The 17,376-nt window shown below is 53.5% G+C and overlaps 1 protein-coding gene across 1 annotated transcript; it reads right to left on the bottom strand.

The window, feature by feature from the left end:
• Nucleotides 1-1,455: 1,455 nt before the first annotated feature.
• RHBG (Rh family B glycoprotein) lies at nucleotides 1,456-12,902 on the bottom strand (the record flags this gene model as incomplete). The annotated part of the gene is made up of 10 exons (XM_079697246.1): nucleotides 1,456-1,701; nucleotides 1,901-1,974; nucleotides 2,979-3,100; nucleotides 3,664-3,797; nucleotides 3,881-4,018; nucleotides 4,321-4,487; nucleotides 6,155-6,302; nucleotides 6,425-6,575; nucleotides 7,288-7,474; nucleotides 12,716-12,902. The coding sequence occupies 10 exons, from the start codon at nucleotides 12,900-12,902 to the stop codon at nucleotides 1,633-1,635; spliced, it is 1,377 nt and encodes a 458-aa protein (XP_079553372.1). The 3' UTR covers nucleotides 1,456-1,632.
• Between the last annotated feature and the right edge of the window lie 4,474 nt (nucleotides 12,903-17,376).

Below are 17,376 nucleotides of genomic sequence, written 5' to 3'. Positions count from 1 at the left end.
AGTAAATGAATACCTGTAGCCTTTCCCACCCAGGATAAGCAAGGGCAGGGAGGGTCTTATCCTTAAGTCTCTCCTTCCTATAAGTCTTTCAGATCTCTGTTTGAGGACTGCTCAGGGAGCTCAGGGGCAGAACAGGTCAGCTGGCTGTACCTGGATCCATGCAGAGGCAGAGCGATGGCTCTGCAGGGTGAAATGGGGGATGGGCCTCTGCTTGCCCAGACTCCCTCCCAGCAGGGGCTGACAGGACAGGGTACCTTTTTGCAATCTCAGCAGTCATCCTGCCTCAGCACAAGGCTCTCCCTCCAACATACCTACCCCAGCCAGCAATGGTCAGGGGAGGCTGTGGAGGAAGGAGGGGAGCTCAAGGGGAGGGATATACCAAATATATTTGGGCCACATGGGCAGGGGTGGTTCCCATGGGGCACTTCTCTCTCAACCGCCCTCCTTGTCCCTCAGCTTTTCCTCAACTCTGTGCTTGACCTCTTTCCCCAGCCAGACTCAGAAGCCTGGGGAAGAGCAGGAGAAGGCAGGGGGGTCCCAGTACTTCAGCGTTGGGAAAGGAGCTCTGGTCTACTGGGAGGATGGATTCTCTGTTGAATGAGAGATCTGGAATGACATGTGGTAGGGACTGGGAGCTCAAAAAAGTCTTGTGGCATGAATAGTGAGGACCAGAGCTGAAGCAGACAGGGATGCCGTTAGGCTGTAGGAAGAACTTCCCATTTTTGATAGAGGATGGAAGGGCAAGAAAGGCCGCATCTTCCTCTGCTGGGTCTGGAGCGCCCTCTGGTGGTCAGATGGCTTCAGGCTGCCGGAAGCCCCATTCTCTGCAGCAACTCATTTGCCCTTCCTAGTCCCCGCTCCTCAGACTCGGGACATGGACATAAGTTGGTGCCTGGGGGCTGGCTGCTTCCAGCTTCTGAGGAGTTAGTGGCAAAGAACTCCTTATGCCCCTCTTAGTCCCAGCAGGGGCCCTCTTCCTACTCTGTTCAGAGGCCACCCAATTTGAGGGTCAGAGTGGCAGCCATTCTGGAAGAGGAGGAGCTCTCCAGCAGCCTGCACTGTCTGTCCTATAACAAACACACACTTGCTGGAGGAGAATGAGCTCCCTGTCTCTGGAGGCAGGTAAGCCCAGTCTGGGCATCCACCTAGCAGAACACGGCATCCTAGGGGGAGTTCCATGGAACCAGGGAGGCAGGATATTGTCACCACTAAGGTCCTTTCTCAGCCAAGGTTCCAACATCGTGAGTTAGATGGTAGGAGGAGCCCCCCAAATTCCCAGTGCGCAAAAAAGGGAGTGAGAGTCCTCAGTGACCGTGGTATTTATCACCCTCAGAGAGCCAGTCCCTGGCTCAGGCTTCACTGTAACGGAGTGATGCTGGTCCAGTGGATCAGCAGTCTCTGGGTGCCTCACTTGCAGGGCGTGGGGCAGTGGGGTGGGGCTGTGTGAGGCTCTCCCCTCACCACACTAGTTACAGCCCCTCCCCCAATGCTGCCTATGGTAAGGAGGCTCCTTCCAGCTCCTGTCTTCTTTCTTGCAGCAGAAGTGACGGGAACTAGAAAAGAAAAGCTTCCCAACGGTAGCCAGCCATCATCTTCTAAAAGGAGAGCGTCCTTTCAAGGCCTGGAAGCAAGTTAGGCCCGAGTCTCCAGTTCCTCTGCCCTCAGAGGTCCCTGGGCTAAATCCTCATACTCCCCAGGAACCTGAAGGGCAAGGATGGAGGAGCAGGTGAAGGGGCAGCTCCAGGGGGCTGGAGACCACAGCTCAGGGGGAGGACCCCAGAGGAGAAGGAGCAAGCGAGGAAGGAAAGAGGCAGGTTGGATCAGAGGAGGTGTGGCAGGGAAGGGAAGGTTGGAGGGTGAGGGAGCCCTATGGGCCCGAGGGGCTGCAGCCACATCTCACCTCCCAGTAAATCTGGTCCTCGTAGCACTGAGAGTCTGGCGGGGAGTCCAAGAAGGGCAGCCTCAGCAGCAGCCCTGGTGGCAGTAGGGGATCATGTGTGAGGCTTTTTGCCACCCCCATGGGGGAGATTGCCACTCAATACCACCGGGCACAGAGGAGCCAGGAGGCATGAGGTCAACGTGATGCCTGGCACAGGCAAATCACAGCGGTATTTATGGAGCACCAACTTTTGCTAGGCCCTATGCAAAGTGCTTGACAAGCATTGCGCTCCTTAAGCAACCACAGCAACCCTGCAAGGTGAATATGATCCCTCTGTTACAGAGAAGGGGGCCAAGGCTTAAAGAAGTTAAATAACTTATTCAAGTTGGCACAGTTGGGAACGGGCCAAATAGTGAGCCTGTCATGAACCACGGCTCATAAGCCTTCTGTGGCCGCCTATCCAGGAGGGGTGCAGAAAGTGTTTATTGAGTAAGTAAGTAATTAAATGAATGAATGAGCTGAACCTTGTTTGAGAATGAAAATTTCAGGGTGGGAGCAGGGGGGTGGGGATACTCAATCAGACGTTTTATTCTGAAGGCCAAAAGGACTAAGGCCAGATATCAGGAAGGACTGCCTGACCTGGCGTCAGTGGGCAGGCTGCCTCTGTGGAAGGTTTTTGTGCTCCAGTCTAGTGATGAGACAGGCAGGGATCTTCCCTCCCTGCCCCTGCCCTACACGCTTCAGGGCCTCAGCCTGAGGTTGGGCTGCCCTCTAGTGGGGAGAGGGAGCAGCACAGGGAAGCCACAGAGGAGAGGGATCTGTCAGCCCCTAGCAGGCTTCCCACCTTCCCTTGGCATCGGAAGGGAGCAAGTACCCACTTGGTCCTACTTACCTGGAGGAAGTTACCCCTTAAATGTACAACCCCACCCTGCACCTGGCACAAAGTAGGCGCTCAACAGATACCTGTGAGTAAATGAATGGCAGGGGGATGGGATGCAATGGCCCCTCCTCCAGAGAAACCCCCTCCTCTGTCTTCTGCCCTCCCTGGAGCTCCTGCCAACACCCATCCCCACCCCACCCCCAAGCCAAGGTCACTCACCTCCAAGGCTCCCACCCACAGAGGCAAATATCAGTGTGACAAACAGTCCGAAGAGCTGGTGCATGGCCTGAGACGTCGCGCTGCGCTGGCCCTTGGCTAGGAGTGGAAACACGCTCTCTAGGCTGCAGGAAGCGGAGAGTGGGGGGAGACAGGGATGCAGCACTTAGCCAGGGCTGGTCAGTGCATCAGTGCACTGCACCACTTCCTGCAGCGGCCAAAAGGGCCTCAAGGAGCCGCCAGGCTGAGTCACCTCCGGGCCTTTGCTCCAGTCAGGCCCATAGCCTGGAACACACTCCCACCTCCCGTGTGCCAGCAACACCTTCACACCTTTCAAGGCTCACTTTGAGGGTCATTTTTGCCTGCCCTCTTTTCTGAGCCCTGATGTGCAGAAATCTATCCTAAGGGTCAGTATCTCTTACCTGACCCTTTAGTAATAACACTATTGAAATCAATTGTTCAATGACCTTCTGCTGCACTTGAATGAGGACCAAGAAGGCAGTCCCCAGTCTTGTTCACTCCAGTTTCTTCAGCTCCCAGGAGGTAGAGGAATGAATGAATGAATGAATGAATGAAAATAGACAGCTTTTTTTTGTTGGTCCACAAAAGGAGGAAGAGAGTAAGGGACTTAGTTCCAGGGGGATAACGATTCCACTGGGGATGGGGGGTGAGGGTGGGGAGAACTCACCCATCTCCGTAAGCCTCATGGGTGGCCAGCCCAGCCACAAGGACCCCCAAGAGAGCTCCCAGGACCCCAGGCATCCCATGGAGGTTGTGGACACCACATGTGTCTTGGACTTTGAATTTTGACTCAAGGATGGGCTGGAGAACAGGACACCAATAATGAGTCTCCTGTGCCCCCCGAAGACCCCCTGTTCTGCCCAGGGCCCAAGAGGCATCTGTACCGTGAAGAACTTGTAGCCCAGTGTGGAAACGGTCCCAGCCAGGAAGCCAGCTGCCAGAGCCCCAAAGGGTGTCAGCATCATTTCAGCCGATGTCCCCACCACAACCCCTCCGGCCAGTGCGGCATTCTGGATGTGGACCTAAGGGAGCACAAAAGAACAAGGCATTGGAGGCCCTTTCAGATCGTCACACCCACACCCAACCCAACCCCGCCCACCACAGTGGCACCTACTGCTTCTGAAGTCCCCCCACCATCTAACCCTCTAACTCTCCTGCTATCCTGTCATCACCTCATGCTCTAACCCAATGCCTCCAGTGCAGATGGAGCCCCCTGTGCCTGTGCCCTTACCTGTTCCCCTGGAGAATCAGCCTTGCAGGGTCTCCGATCTCTCCCCCGCCTCCCGGTCCATCCCTCTGCCTCTCCCAAGCCTCTCCCCCATACCATGTCCAGCCGCCCATCCCTCCCGACAAGGGCTGACAAGGCGAAGGTGCTGAGGGTGCTGGCAGTCAAGGAGTAGTATGTGTTGAGAGCCGACCGATGTTGCCCATCCCCCAGCGTAGTGGGTGCAGAGTTGAAACTAGGCCAGAAGATCCATAGGAAGATGGTCCCTAAATGGTGGGCAGGCAGGCAGAATGAGAGGAAGGAGGTGACTCCCTGACAAGGTACAAGCTGTGTAACTGCACTCAAGTCACCTACTCTCAGCAGCCTCAGTTTCCTCGTCTGTAAAGTGGGGACAGTGATACCTACTTTATAAAGTGAGGACTAAATGAGGTGATATATACCAAGTGCATAGCGCATGGCCTAGCCAATACTAAATGTTCGACAAATGGTAGCTATCGCAGGGTACTGGCAGCAAAGGTAGCTACTTGATTGAAAACCACAGAGGGTTGAGATTTTTTAAGTATCAGAAAAGGAAAGAAAAAAAGGCAAAGGGCATCACATGTTAGGCACTAATCTGGTACTTGATATACATAAGAGGGAAATCATTTGTTTTATAACCTCAACTGCCCCCTGGAGAGGGTGGGCCCTGCCATGAGCACCGATGGGCTGGGCCTGCGCATCTGGGGTAAGGACTGGGAGCTCCATATGCCCTGCCTGCGGTTCCCAGGTCAGTCCTGGAGGGAGAGGGGGAGGGGCCAAGGGCAGGTGAAGGGGAGCTGGGGACCCCGTAGGGTAGGGTCAGCAAAGCAAAGAGGCTTGAGAGACTGCCCCTTAGTCCTGAGTGGTCCTTGGGTTGCAATGTAACTTCTGGACCTCCACAGTCTGATTAAAATCTACCACACATACACATGCGTCTTCTGAGAAGAGTTTTGGGAAGAATCAAGGAAGAGGCTGGGAGGCAGAGGAGAAGAAGCTGGGAGGCAGAGGAGATCTGAGAACGTCAGCCTCGCAGGAAAGCACAGACATCTTGGGGAAGCCTTTGGACTTCAAGCTAAACTTATCTGGGTCTCAAAGGGCAAGGAAGCCTCAGCTGACCTAGGGTTCCACATGCTCTATTTCACAACAAACCCAGAGGTGAGCAAGAAATACAAAACCAGTCTCTTTTTAATGTAAGAATGGGCACTTCGGTCACTACTCAATACTACCTTCAAAACCATAAAATACGGATTTCCTTTCCTGACTCATTAGTGAACAAAGAGAGAGGCGCAGAGGCCAAGGCGGAGGTATGCGCTTAGAAGAAACAGGCGGTGATGATGGGGCTTGCAGGTCAGACCCTACTGCTCGCAGGCGTGACCTACGACCTCTCGACTCCCCCTTGAGAGTGCAGGGGCTTCCAGGAAATCTCCTGAGAGGACATGACCTCAGGACCCCCGCCCCCGACCTTTTGCCCCAGGGACAAAGGCCTGGAGGTTAGAGATGGGGAGAAGCTGAGTCTGGGTGGAGAGAGAGCGCGGGGAGGGTGAGTGGGGAGCGGGGTAGGGGGGGAGGAGCGGCCAAAATCCTGCAGGGGCGGGTGTGCCCGGTTGAGGAGTCTTGTATCTAACTGTGGGTAGTGGGGGCCCTGGAGGCCTTTAACAGAGATTGGTGCCATCAGACTTCAATTGAGAAAGGCCCCTAGGATGGATCTCAGGTCATGTGCATACCCCAGTGCTGAGTTCTAAGAACCCGTCATAAAACTACTGAGAATGGTGAGCACGGATTCCCGGGGCTCTGGTGGAAGAATCTGAGTTGGAAGGGAGTTCCCAGCCAGAACCCCAAGGATTCTAGGTGGCACCCCAAGACCAGTCCTGGAGATGAACTGGCCCCGTACCCACCACACCTCAGCAGGCCTCACCAATCATGGCAAAGAGGTCCGAATGGTAGACGGAGCCCTGGCGATGCTTGCTCTTCTCCAGCTGGGGCCTATAGAGGACCCTGGAGAGGACCAGCCCGAAGTAGGCACCAAAAGTGTGAATAGTCATGGAGCCTCCTGCATCCTTCACCTGGGGAGGTGGAGCTGAGGTGGAGGGGCAGCCCCTCACCCCTACCCCTACCCCACGCCCTCCCTGCTCAGGGCCTGGCCCTGGCCACCCCCACTCCTCACCCCATCCCCATCCAGACTCACCCCAAGGAGATTAAGGAGCACAAACTCGTTGAGGCCAAATAGCACCACCTCCAGCAGGGCCATGAGCAGCAGCTGAGCCGGCCCAGTCTTGCCCAGTATGGCACCAAAGGAGATGAGCACAGCCCCAGCGCAGAAGTCAGCATTGATCATGCTGGGGGGTTGGGATGGGGAGGGTGTGAGGGGGCTGGAAGCGAGGGCAGCCCTGGGGGGTGGGGGGAGGGGAGGAGGCAATGAGCCTACCCATCTAAGCTCTTCCCTGGTAGGCAGGAAGGTATCACCTCGTCTTTTTTTTTTTCCCGGTACACAGGCCTCTCACTGTTGTGGCCTCTCCCGTTGCGGAGCACAGGCTCCAGACACGCAGGCTCAGCAGCCATGGCTCACGGGCCCAGCCGCTCCGAGGCATGTGGGATCCTCCCCGACCGGGGCATGAACCCATGTCCCCTGCATTGGCAGGTGGACTCTCAACCACTGCACCACCAGGGAAACCCCTCACCTCGCCTTTTTTGTGCATGTGGAAACAGAGTCTCAGGGAGGTTCTGGGCCTTAGCAAACAAAGCCCACAACAGGTGGAAGAACCAGATCTTGAATCAAGAGATCCTCTGAACCCTGCCCTTTTCCATGACACTATCTGTCCTCCCAACATCTCTTGGGTAATAAGGGGCCTAAAAAAATGGGGAGGTGGGGCTCGAGGATGGGAGAAGAAATCAGGCAACAGAATAGGCAGGGCACCTAAAAGAAATCAACTGATGGGTCAAAAACCTGGGTCAGGGAGCAGACTTGAAGGACTGGGTTTGAGCTGGGTCCCTTGGACAGGGGCCTCCCAGGTAGACCTGAGGGGAGCCAGGGTGGCTGCCACTGCCCACCTCTCTATGCCTACATGGATGTGGCCACCGTGGAAGGAGTGGAAGAACCCCTGGACGAGTGTGGACCACTGCAGGGCAAAGGCGGCCAAGAGGAAGGTGAAGCCCACGCTGCTGAAGCCGTAGCGCTGCAGGAAGACCATGAGGAAGCCGAAGCCCACGAAGATCATGGCGTGCACATCCTGGAAGCCTGTAGGGGTGGGGGGAGGGCATTCAGGGCTGCTCAGGCTGCCACCCATCCACCAATCAGCCATCCTGCCAGCGCCCCCAGCTCTCACCAGCCAGGGCTGCCCTGAGGCTGGAGCCGAGCCTATAAAACTCCCTGGGCATGACCGGCCTCCCAGCCCGGGTCCCCCATGCAGAGCTGGCCAGCTTGGAGCAGTGGGACCCAGACCAGTCCTGCTGTCCCCAGGTCAGAGCAAGAGAGTAGGGCCTTCAGCTCTCTTCTCTGCCCCACTCATTTGCCCTATCCCTGGGTTGCTTACAACCGGTGAAAAGTCCAACCTTTCCTGTGTTCTTTCCTGGCGCAGTCCCTGTCCTCTGTGCTGGAAATTCTCTTCCCTTTCCGGCTTTTCTTCAATTTTCCCTTTCTGTCAGAAGTCCTTCTTGATGTCTACCCTCCATTCCTCATACTTCAGAATCTATACCTCTCCATTTTCAGGATTTAACTTTTTTTTTTTTTTTTTTTTTTGTGGTACGTGGGCCTCTCACTGCTGTGGCCTCTCCTGTTGTGGAACACAGGCTCCGGACGCGCAGGCTCAGCGGCCATGACTCACCGGCCCAGCCGCTACGCAGCATGTGGGATCTTCCTGGACCGGGGCATGAACCCGTGTCCCCTGCATCGGTAGGCGGACTCTCAACCACTGCGCCACTAAGGAAGCCCCAGGATTTTAAATTTTATAAATTAATTTACAAAAATAACTTTAAATTGTTAACAGAGATTATCTCAGAGAAAAGAAATTGAAGGGAAGGAGCAGGACTGCTGAGCTGTACGACTCTGGCGCAAATAATGCCCCCTGGAGGTATGCAATATGGCCACTCCAGGAAGGAGGATTTTACCCTATAGTTTGTTTCTTTCTATACTTTGAATGTTTTAATTTTATAGATGAACCACTTGAACTTTTTTAAGTGTCAGTGGGGTTTCTGGGCAGGGAGATTTGGGGTCTTTTCTGTTTGCTTTCTATTCTGTGTTAAAAAAAATCTAAAATAATTAACAGTAATAGTGAAAATGAGATAAATACAACAATTTGCTTTTGTATTAGTTTGTTCTGTACCCCTCCCCCCATCTACTTGTAAATAGGGTTTGAAACACAACCTAGTATGATGTTCAGCCAGTGCATCTAGTCCTGTTTCCTTTGTCTTGGGTCTATGTATCCATAATGCTGTGCTATCTTTGGCTTTAATTGAGAAATACTAGAGAAACACTTGAGCGCATTATTGCATTTGTTGTAAATAACTTACTGAGAAACAGGGTCAACCATGACCATAAACTCTCCTTTCATAGCTCCATGTGAGAAATTTCTCCTGGAACTTAGTACTAGGAAATGTCATTTCCCCTGAGGAACCAGGAACCGCTTTGCTTTCCCTCATTCATGTGATAGGTGTTTACTAAGCAGTCATGCACCAGGCTCTGGGAATGTAGAGCTGTTGGTGGAGGACAGCCATCAAAGGATCAAAGAATCACATATGTGAGGCTTCCTTGATTCTGATGAGAACACATAACTGACCATATCACCCCTTTTTCCTAGCTGCCTGGAAGCTCAGAGCTACAGGAATTTCAACTATAACAACTGTAGGCCTTCACAGTGTTCATTATTTGTGTACTGCTTCTATACTTCTCTTTTCTCATTTACGTTTTTGTTGTAAATGACCGCGTCTCTTGTAGAAAGAGGCAGATCACAAAGAAAGAAAATCACAATCACCTTTTTTGTTTAAAGGTGAAGCACCAACAAGCCAAAAATTTATTACTGAACTTTAGAATGTAATCAATAACTTTGAGAGAAGCAGATTTTTCCGTTTTTGTGTGTGTGTGTGTGTGCTGTGTATGGGCTGATAGGAAATGAGTTTGCAAGCCCTTGGCAGAGGGTTGGGTGCATGTTGGAACTGGAGATCTACAGCTCAGCTGCCAGCCCCGGTGGCCAAGGGGTTGAGGGTCTGGAGGTCTGCTGGCCTCACTAGATGTCCCCACCACTGTGCCACTTTTCCAGCCCTGCTCACGCCCCAAATCACCCAGATCTCTCTTCCCTCTCAGATATTAAAACCCAACAGAAAAGGAGAGGTGTCTTTTAGAACTCAGCCCGAAGCCTTAGTTCTTTTAGCCTCACGGCCTGACTTGTTTTCTCCTTGTGCAAACAGTAAAGGGGGTGCCATGTCTGTTCTTTTGCCCAAGGATAACAAAACAACAAAGGGGGCTGGGTCATGCCCATTTCATGCCGAAACCGCTCCAGAACTTGTCTTAAATGGCAATAATATTTACATCTCCCACCCCGGGTTTGTTTGGAATCAAAACTCAATCCCTTGGCCTTTCACCTGGAGTCTAAACATCAAGAAATCTCCTTTACTCATTCCACTCTGTGGAACATTCCACACAGACATTCTCCATGGACTGTGGTGGGTAAGGGGCTATTCCAGCTGGAGGCAGGGGGATAGATGAGATGACCCCTCAACATTCCCTTCAGGGGATCCCTGGGTTGGGCAGGATGGAGCCTGTTTTCCATCACATCCCCACCCCCACCAAACCCATGCACCTTTGGTTGGAGAGAAGATAAAAGCCCTCTAGGGCCACCTATCACCCTCCCTCCTTCCATTACTGCCCTTCCCCAACCCCACCAGATGACTCCTGAACAAGGTCAGACTGTGGGACAAGGGGACAGTTAAAGCTGGGGCTTTAGCATCTAACAGAGCTGGATTTAAGTTTCAGCACCTCCCCCCTCCACTTCTCAACGTGTGATCTTGGACAAGCCACTTAACCTCTCTAAGCCTCAGTTTCCTCATCTGTAAAGTGGGGATATAAAATGTGAGAAGCAGGAAAAAGGGAGTGGTAAGCTGGGGAGGCCATCTCCCCCCACCACTCTACCCCCATGTGCCTTTAAGAGGGCAGATAGGGCTGTATTCTCCTAGAAAAGTCACAAACCACTCTGGTCCCAGTCACTTCCCCCTGTCCCCACCTCAAGAAAGTCTTGATTCCATTTGTCCTAAATCCCTCTCCCTGCAAGTCAGGTCTCAGAGATATATAAAAAAGAACCTGTCCATATTTTTTCTTAGAACCCTTTCTCATCTTTGCTTCTGTGTCCCCTGTATGCCTAGTCTTTTCCCCTAGTCTTTCCCCTTCTTTCTTTCTCTCTCTTTTTTTTTTTATTGGAGTATAGTTGCTTTACATGTTGTGTTAGTTTTCCCCCTCTTTCTTATTTTCCATTACTTGCCTCATAGGATAAGAAGTTTGTAATGTGGGGGAAAGTCTGCAGATGGGGAGTCAAGAGACCCGGTTCTAGGCTGGCTAACTTGCTGTGTGATCTTGGGCAGTCACATGACCTCTCTGGCTCTCTCTCCACATTTGAGAGGAGTGGATCAGATGAGCTCCAAAGGCCCTTCCTATAGAAATAACAGACAGATACTCAGAGCAGCCATGCATTTGGCATTGGCTAGTCCCACAGCTAAACAACAGCGGCAAAACTCTCTTTCATCTCCCAAATCAAAGGGCAGTGGCTACACCACCCTCTGGCCCTGACCACTTCTCCCGGACACAGGGATCAGTGAAGACTTGGCTCATCAAAGCCCCAGGCTCCAGGGACCTCACACCTCCCTCCTCCCCAACCCATCCCTGCACCAGGGTCCCAAGTCCACAGGGATAGAAACCTAGTGCAGAAAAGGAGGTAGGATTCCCACTGCTATTCCTCTTATTGCAATCCAGGGACAGAAAACTGTGCATCCAGGAGGGCCTACCATTGCAGCAGAGGCACGAGAGGTTGGGGGTTTCAGGGAGGACTGTGAAGCAAGCAGGGCTTGGAGGCCTTGAGTGAGGCCCATTGGAGAAGCAAATGGGGGTTCATGGCAGGCAGCCAGGTCAGACCCTAGAACAAGAGCTTACTTCTCTCAGCCTGTGGACTGTCCCTGCCCAACTCCCCATCTCTGTGGACAAATGTATGACCCCAAGAGTCTGCCATCCCAGCTCTGTGGCTCTGGCTTTGATTCCAGCATCCATGGCTCACCTCATGCAGCCAGAATTGGGGTGAAATGTGGGGAGGGAGGAGCTGTAGCCCTCCCTCTGCCTAGGGTGGCCGGTATTCTGGCACTTTATGCCCAGGTCCAAGCCTCCACCTCACCCTCTCTATCCTCAGCATTGTGAGGTTCATTTTGTTGGGGTTGGGCCTGGGAGAGGGTCAGGTGGGGACAAACTGCCACCAGCTCTGCATACAGAAAGTAGGGTAATAACAGCCTAGGATTTTTATAGGAGACTCTCACATTCTGGGCCTCATTTGAATGTATATCCTTCAAACGGAGGCATCTTTCTCCCCATTGCTCAGATGGGGAAAACTGAGGCTTAGAGACCTGGTCAACCATTTGTGATGAAGTCTGGGAGATCTGGTCCCAGCTGCCCAGGGCCTGAGTCACAAGGTTGGGTCCCCAATCTTGAGGGAGAGGCTCTGTCCACAACAGGGGACAGGGGCTTAACCTTCTCCTTCCTGGGCCTTGTCAGCAGGCAGGTGAGCTGTGGTGCTAGGACCTGAGGATGGCTGAGTCCTAGTTCCAGCTCTGTCACTCACACGGTAGGTGATCATGAACAAATCACAACCCCTTTGAGCCTCAGCTTCCTCCTGGGTGAAATGGGCTAATGACCCTGCCTTGCCTCCTTCGCAGGGCTGGGGGGCTGCTACTGTGTGATTGGCTGGTGGATAGTTACATCATTTTCTCTGTGGCTCTGGAAGAACCAGCTTTGGGGGACTGGGGAAGAAATGTCTCAGTCCACCAGTCTTGGCTGCCTTCACAGCTAATACCATCACTGCCTCCTGCGCCCCACTCCCTATCTCCCCTGCCCAGAGGATTTTTTCCCTGTGGTCAGGGTGGAGGCCCCAGGAAAGGCAAAGTCTCTGAACAGCCCAGCAAAGCCCAACTAGGCCAAAAAGAGAGTAGGTAAAGCTGGGGCTTCAGATCTGGGTTCAAATCCCAGCTCCCTCAGTTCTGACAGCAAGACCCTGAACCAGCCACCTAACCTCTCTGAGCCTCAGTTTCCCCATCTTTGCCTACTTCATAGACTAAAGGAGAAAAAATGCATGTGCCGCCCTCAGCATAATACCTGGAACGTGGCAGACGCTAGTGAAAGGGTGTTATTATAAATCTGGGGCAGCTTAGATCTGGGCATCCAAGTGCTCCCTCCCAAGACATCGGGGGAGCTTAGGGCCTTAGCTCCCCCCGCGCCCTCACCCGCACTCACTTGGGTAGCGAAAGTAAAATTCATTGTCTGCGTTACTGTGGTTGCGCCAGTGCCAGAGGGCAGCGTCGGTTTCATGGTTGTAGCGGACAAAGACCGCAAAGAGGATGGCGGTGGCGCCCTGGAGGAGGAGGCACAGCAGGGGCAGCTGCAGTCGCCGGCCCGCGGTGCGGCGGGGAGACCCCGCCATGGGATAGAGGCTGCGAGTCTCCGGCTCCGGCTAGGGCTCCGGCTAGGGCTCCTGGCGCGCGGTCCTGGGAGACACTCACCGGGCGGGCCCGGCAGGTTTCACTCGAGCCAGGCCCCGCCCACGGGGAGGCTTACCTGCCCGCAGTTCCTGGCTCCAGCCCGGGAGGCGGGGAAGGGTGGGCGGTGTCCCAGGTCTGAGGTGGGGCAAGGGGTGGGAGGCGATGGGGCGTTCGTACCCCCAAGTCCTCTTTCCTTTGGGCCAGCTGACCCTGGCGCCGTTCCGGTTGGGACATGTCCTTGGAAATGACCCTAGAAAGGCGCCCTATGTTCTGCCTGCTGGGGCGCAGCTGCGGGACCGCAGGGGGCGGTGGGGGGAGGAAGAAGGGAGGGCACCCGCCCCCTCAAACATGCTGTTAGAGAGTGTTTCCCAAAGAATAGGCGGCCTTATTAATAGGCTCAGACTTCCCTGGCCGAGCCCCTCCAGGGTTAATACAAGAGAGAGGAGAGGGATTACTCAATCTTTTGCCCAACTGAAAAGGCGATAGAGAACGGAGATAAAGAAGAGCTGGCTCTCTAGGCATTGATGATTAACCTGGCCCGGGAGGTCTGAGCCTCAACAGTTGAGTTCCTTACCCGACTCCCAAGCCTCAGCCTCCTCACCCGCGTCTGCATCCCACCACACTTCTAGGTCAGAAGGCTGGACCTGCGAGCAGGCTGGGCAGGGGCCAACTGACACTTGGGTTCCCTGCACGTCCAGTGTGGATATGAGAGGGTCTGGGCTGCCCCAGCAGCTGGAAAGAAGGGAAGCTATATGGCAGGAGGGTCTTCTCAGTTAAGAGTCAAGAGACCCTTGTTACACAAGCAAGATTTGCATCCGCTGGGGTCCTGGTAGATACACAGCGAGGAGGCAGCTGTTAATTGAGCACTTACTGTGAACCAGGCTTCAGAGATGAACCAGATGACCCCTCCCTCCAGGAGCCACTGTCCAGTTGGGAGAGAGACACTTAGGAGAGAACTGAATTACCACTGGGGTCAATGTGTGACCCTGGGAATCACAGAGGCCCTGGGGGCCTAGAGGAGAGGCTGAAGAACCCACAGGAGTGGGGATGAGGGAGGGGACAAAGATGGAGAATTGCTTCCCGGGAGGTGGTGTCTGCAGGCAGCCTGGAAGGACAACCTAGAAACTGAGTAAGTGAAGAAAGAAAGAAGAGATGTTTCAAGAAGGGGACCCACATAAGCAGAAACCGTGTGCACGTTCAGGGTGCTCAGGAACTGAGGCCAGGGGTGGGTATCAGCAGGCGGAGGTACGTGGCCTCTACCCAGTGGGTGCCGGGTCCCTGGAGACCTCTAAACAGATGGAGGACACTCACATTATTGGTTCTGACTCCCAGAGTCCACAAGGGGCTTCAAAGAAGAAAATGTGAAGGTCAGTGGGGCTGGTGGTGGGGAAGGCCCTCTGTCTACACTGCCCGTAGCATAGCCCCAGCTGTCTGAGGGGGTTGTTGTGTGGGAGGGACTTGTGGGTATTAGCAAAGATGTCTCAGACCCCAGCCTGAAGGAAGAGCTGCCATTCTCAGGGGATGTGGCCTAGGCCCATAGGGACCAGCCACTGCCCAGAACCGATGCAGGGTAGGGCTCCTCCCAGGAATGGGGGTTGCCCCTTCTCAGGAATTGGAAGGGACAGGAGTGACAGGAGTCCCTGACCCTCCTCCTTGCTTCCCCTTCTGCCCTCTCCCCAGTTCACCTCCTCCCTACCTCCCCTCAGGGGCCTGAGCCTCTGGCCCAGCATGGGCTCTGGGGGACAGTTGGATTCTAGGTGCCCAGCCAGGCAGGCATGGGAGGGTGGTAGCTGCCTCTGATAGCACTGCTCTACCAGGCTGAGCAGGCTCTCTGGCCTTCGGTGGCCCCTGGCCCCGAGACTCTCTCTCACTTCTTGGTCAGCAGGATGGCTGTTTTCTAGCTCCTCTGCAGGTGGTGGGGCAGGGGGAGGAGGTGGGGTAGAAGATGTCTGGTCAGCAGCCTTTGGATAATGATTCTCAGATAATTCAGCATCTGGGGTATCCTCCCAGGTCCAGCCTTCTGCCCCAAATGTTCAGCCTGCTTCCTGAGCCCTGTTTGGGAGCGGGGGTTGCCCTGGGTTGTACAGGCAGGGACTGGACAGGCCCTTAAGGGGAAGAGTCTTCAAAAGCAGCAGAACGCGCGAGAGAAAGAGGAGTGAGCTGGGCCTTCCCAGCATCTTCTGGGAGCCTCCACCCTGATGCCAGCCTCCTCCATCTCTATTCACCTGTTGTCTCTCTTAGTCTCTCTGAATTCCTCTGAATCTTTGATTTTCCCTCTCCTCTGTTGCTCATTCATTTATTCAACGAATATTCACTTAGTGTCAACCCTAAGCCAGGTCCTGGGGCTGTGACCTGAGGTTCTAGTCACACGTGTAAGATGGTTGGGTCCTGGATGCCTCCAGACCTGGCAGGTGTCAACCCTTTATTTGTTGGATTGTGGGAGGTCTAGAGGGAGCCCCCTGGAAGGGCCAGGATAGCTGGGTCAACCTCTTGAGGGCATACTTGGAGACCTTTAGGGAACTGCTAAATACCATCTTTATAGGAGGATCTTGGTATTTTAACAACTAATGGGTACCATCTGGTATCACCCCTGGTCCATCAGAGAGCAAGACCCTGACAGTCCTCCCCTTTTGAGGGTCTCCCTGGCCCACCCGCCCCTTCTGAGGGCTCTCCTGGCAGGCCTACACCTGTGAGGGCTCCCCTGGCCCACTACCCACTATGGAGAATCTCAGTCCATGGTTTTCTTTTGGATTGCCAAGTGCTATCAGGGCCTCTGGCCCTTCCTCCTCCCTTCTCTGGCCCTGAAAACTCTGATGGAATGGGGGGCTTCACCTCTCTCCCCTTCCTCCACCCATGACCTCCTCTCAGGGCCCAAACTCTGTCACCAGCTCCCATCCTGCCTGGCCTGGGGTCTGCCCAATCTTTGACCTTCCATCTCCAGTTTCCAGCTGTGACCAGCTGGGCACTTGAGGGTGGCCAAGGGGAACTGGAGTCTGCTGCTTGCCCTGGCCCAGCCTGGCCAGGCTGTCCACGGGGACCAGGGTTTGGGTTACTGAGTAACTCGGGGTTGCTTGGGGCTGTTCTCTACTGGGGTCACCTCCTCCCTATTCCCTGCTTTCTTGGCTCAGGAATCCCCAAAGCCAGTTGGGTCCTTTTGCTCCATCAAGCTATCCCCAGTGTTTATGGGGAACAAAAGAGAAAAATAGCAAAGCACCAGAATCAGTAAGACACTTGTTTGTTCATTCCTTCATTCATTCAATACATCTTTGCTGTACGACCTCAGCAAATTGTTGAGCTCTCTTTGAGTCTCAGTTTCCTTATCTATAGGCGTAATAATATTCCTTTTGTGGAAGTGCTATGAAGATTACAAATAATTGATGTAGAGCGTTGGCATTTTCATAAGCAGTCAACAGATATGGTTATTATTGTTCTGATTGGCTGAGCAGAGAGGGCAAATGGGTTGCTGACTCCAACATATTAATAGGCACATGTGCCTCTGGAGACAGGAAAGGATGGAGTGGGCAGACACAGTCTTGATGTGTTTTCCTGTCGTCGGCTGGAGGCAGTGACCAGCAGAGTCTGGGGCCTAGGACAAGCATATTCAGAAAGGGCCGTCAGACCAGCAGCCCCTGTGACACAACAACTCTTGAAAAGAGGAGATTTGGGAGAAGGCAGAGCCTTCATTCATTCAACAAACATACACTGAGCACCTACTGTGTGCCAGACATGGTGCTAGGGGCTGGAGATTCAGTGGAATGAGATATATCCCTGGGTGGGGGTGGGAGGTCTATCTGGGGGGGATGCAGGTGAATCAGCAGGCAATCGCATTGCCAAGGTGATAGTGGGGGAGACAGGTCCTATGGGGACCCAACCCATGCTGGGGGTGATCAGCGAAGGCTTCCCAGAGGAAGTGATGCTTACCATGAGATCTGGCCTAATTTCACAGGTGAGGTGGAACAGGGGGATTCCTTTTTGTCTAACAGTCTGGTATGAAAATAGAAAAAGAAGCTATACTAGAGAACTCCTCAGCACCCATTTTCTGGGGGTGGAAAACCCCAGGCCTCATTTTTTCCCAAAAACCACAGCCACAGTCGCACCATACAAAATATTGTTGTGTTTAAATACAGCCAATGGTAAAAATCAAATATGGCTTTCTGTCCCCAGAGGCTCACCAAAATAACTTCCATGTAAAAGACTGCCAGAATCAGATTACTTGTGTTTGTTAAGGTTTCTTCATCTGTAAAATGAAAATGACAATACCTCGGGAAAAAAGTTTGTCAGAAGGTAGTGATATCAAATTAAAATGTTTTCCACTCATGTAATACATTTTGTTTGCATTCCTGCTATGTGCCAGGTGCTACGCTACGTGCTAGATTCTGGAGGAATGTCCTCCACGCTCCATCACCATCAAACAGA

The sequence above is a fragment of the Hyperoodon ampullatus genome (genome assembly GCF_949752795.1).
Source record: "Hyperoodon ampullatus genome assembly, chromosome: 2".
Classification (NCBI taxonomy): Eukaryota; Metazoa; Chordata; class Mammalia; order Artiodactyla; family Ziphiidae; genus Hyperoodon; species Hyperoodon ampullatus.
Note: the sequence above shows the minus strand (reverse complement) of the source record. Positions and strands in the feature narration are given on the sequence as shown.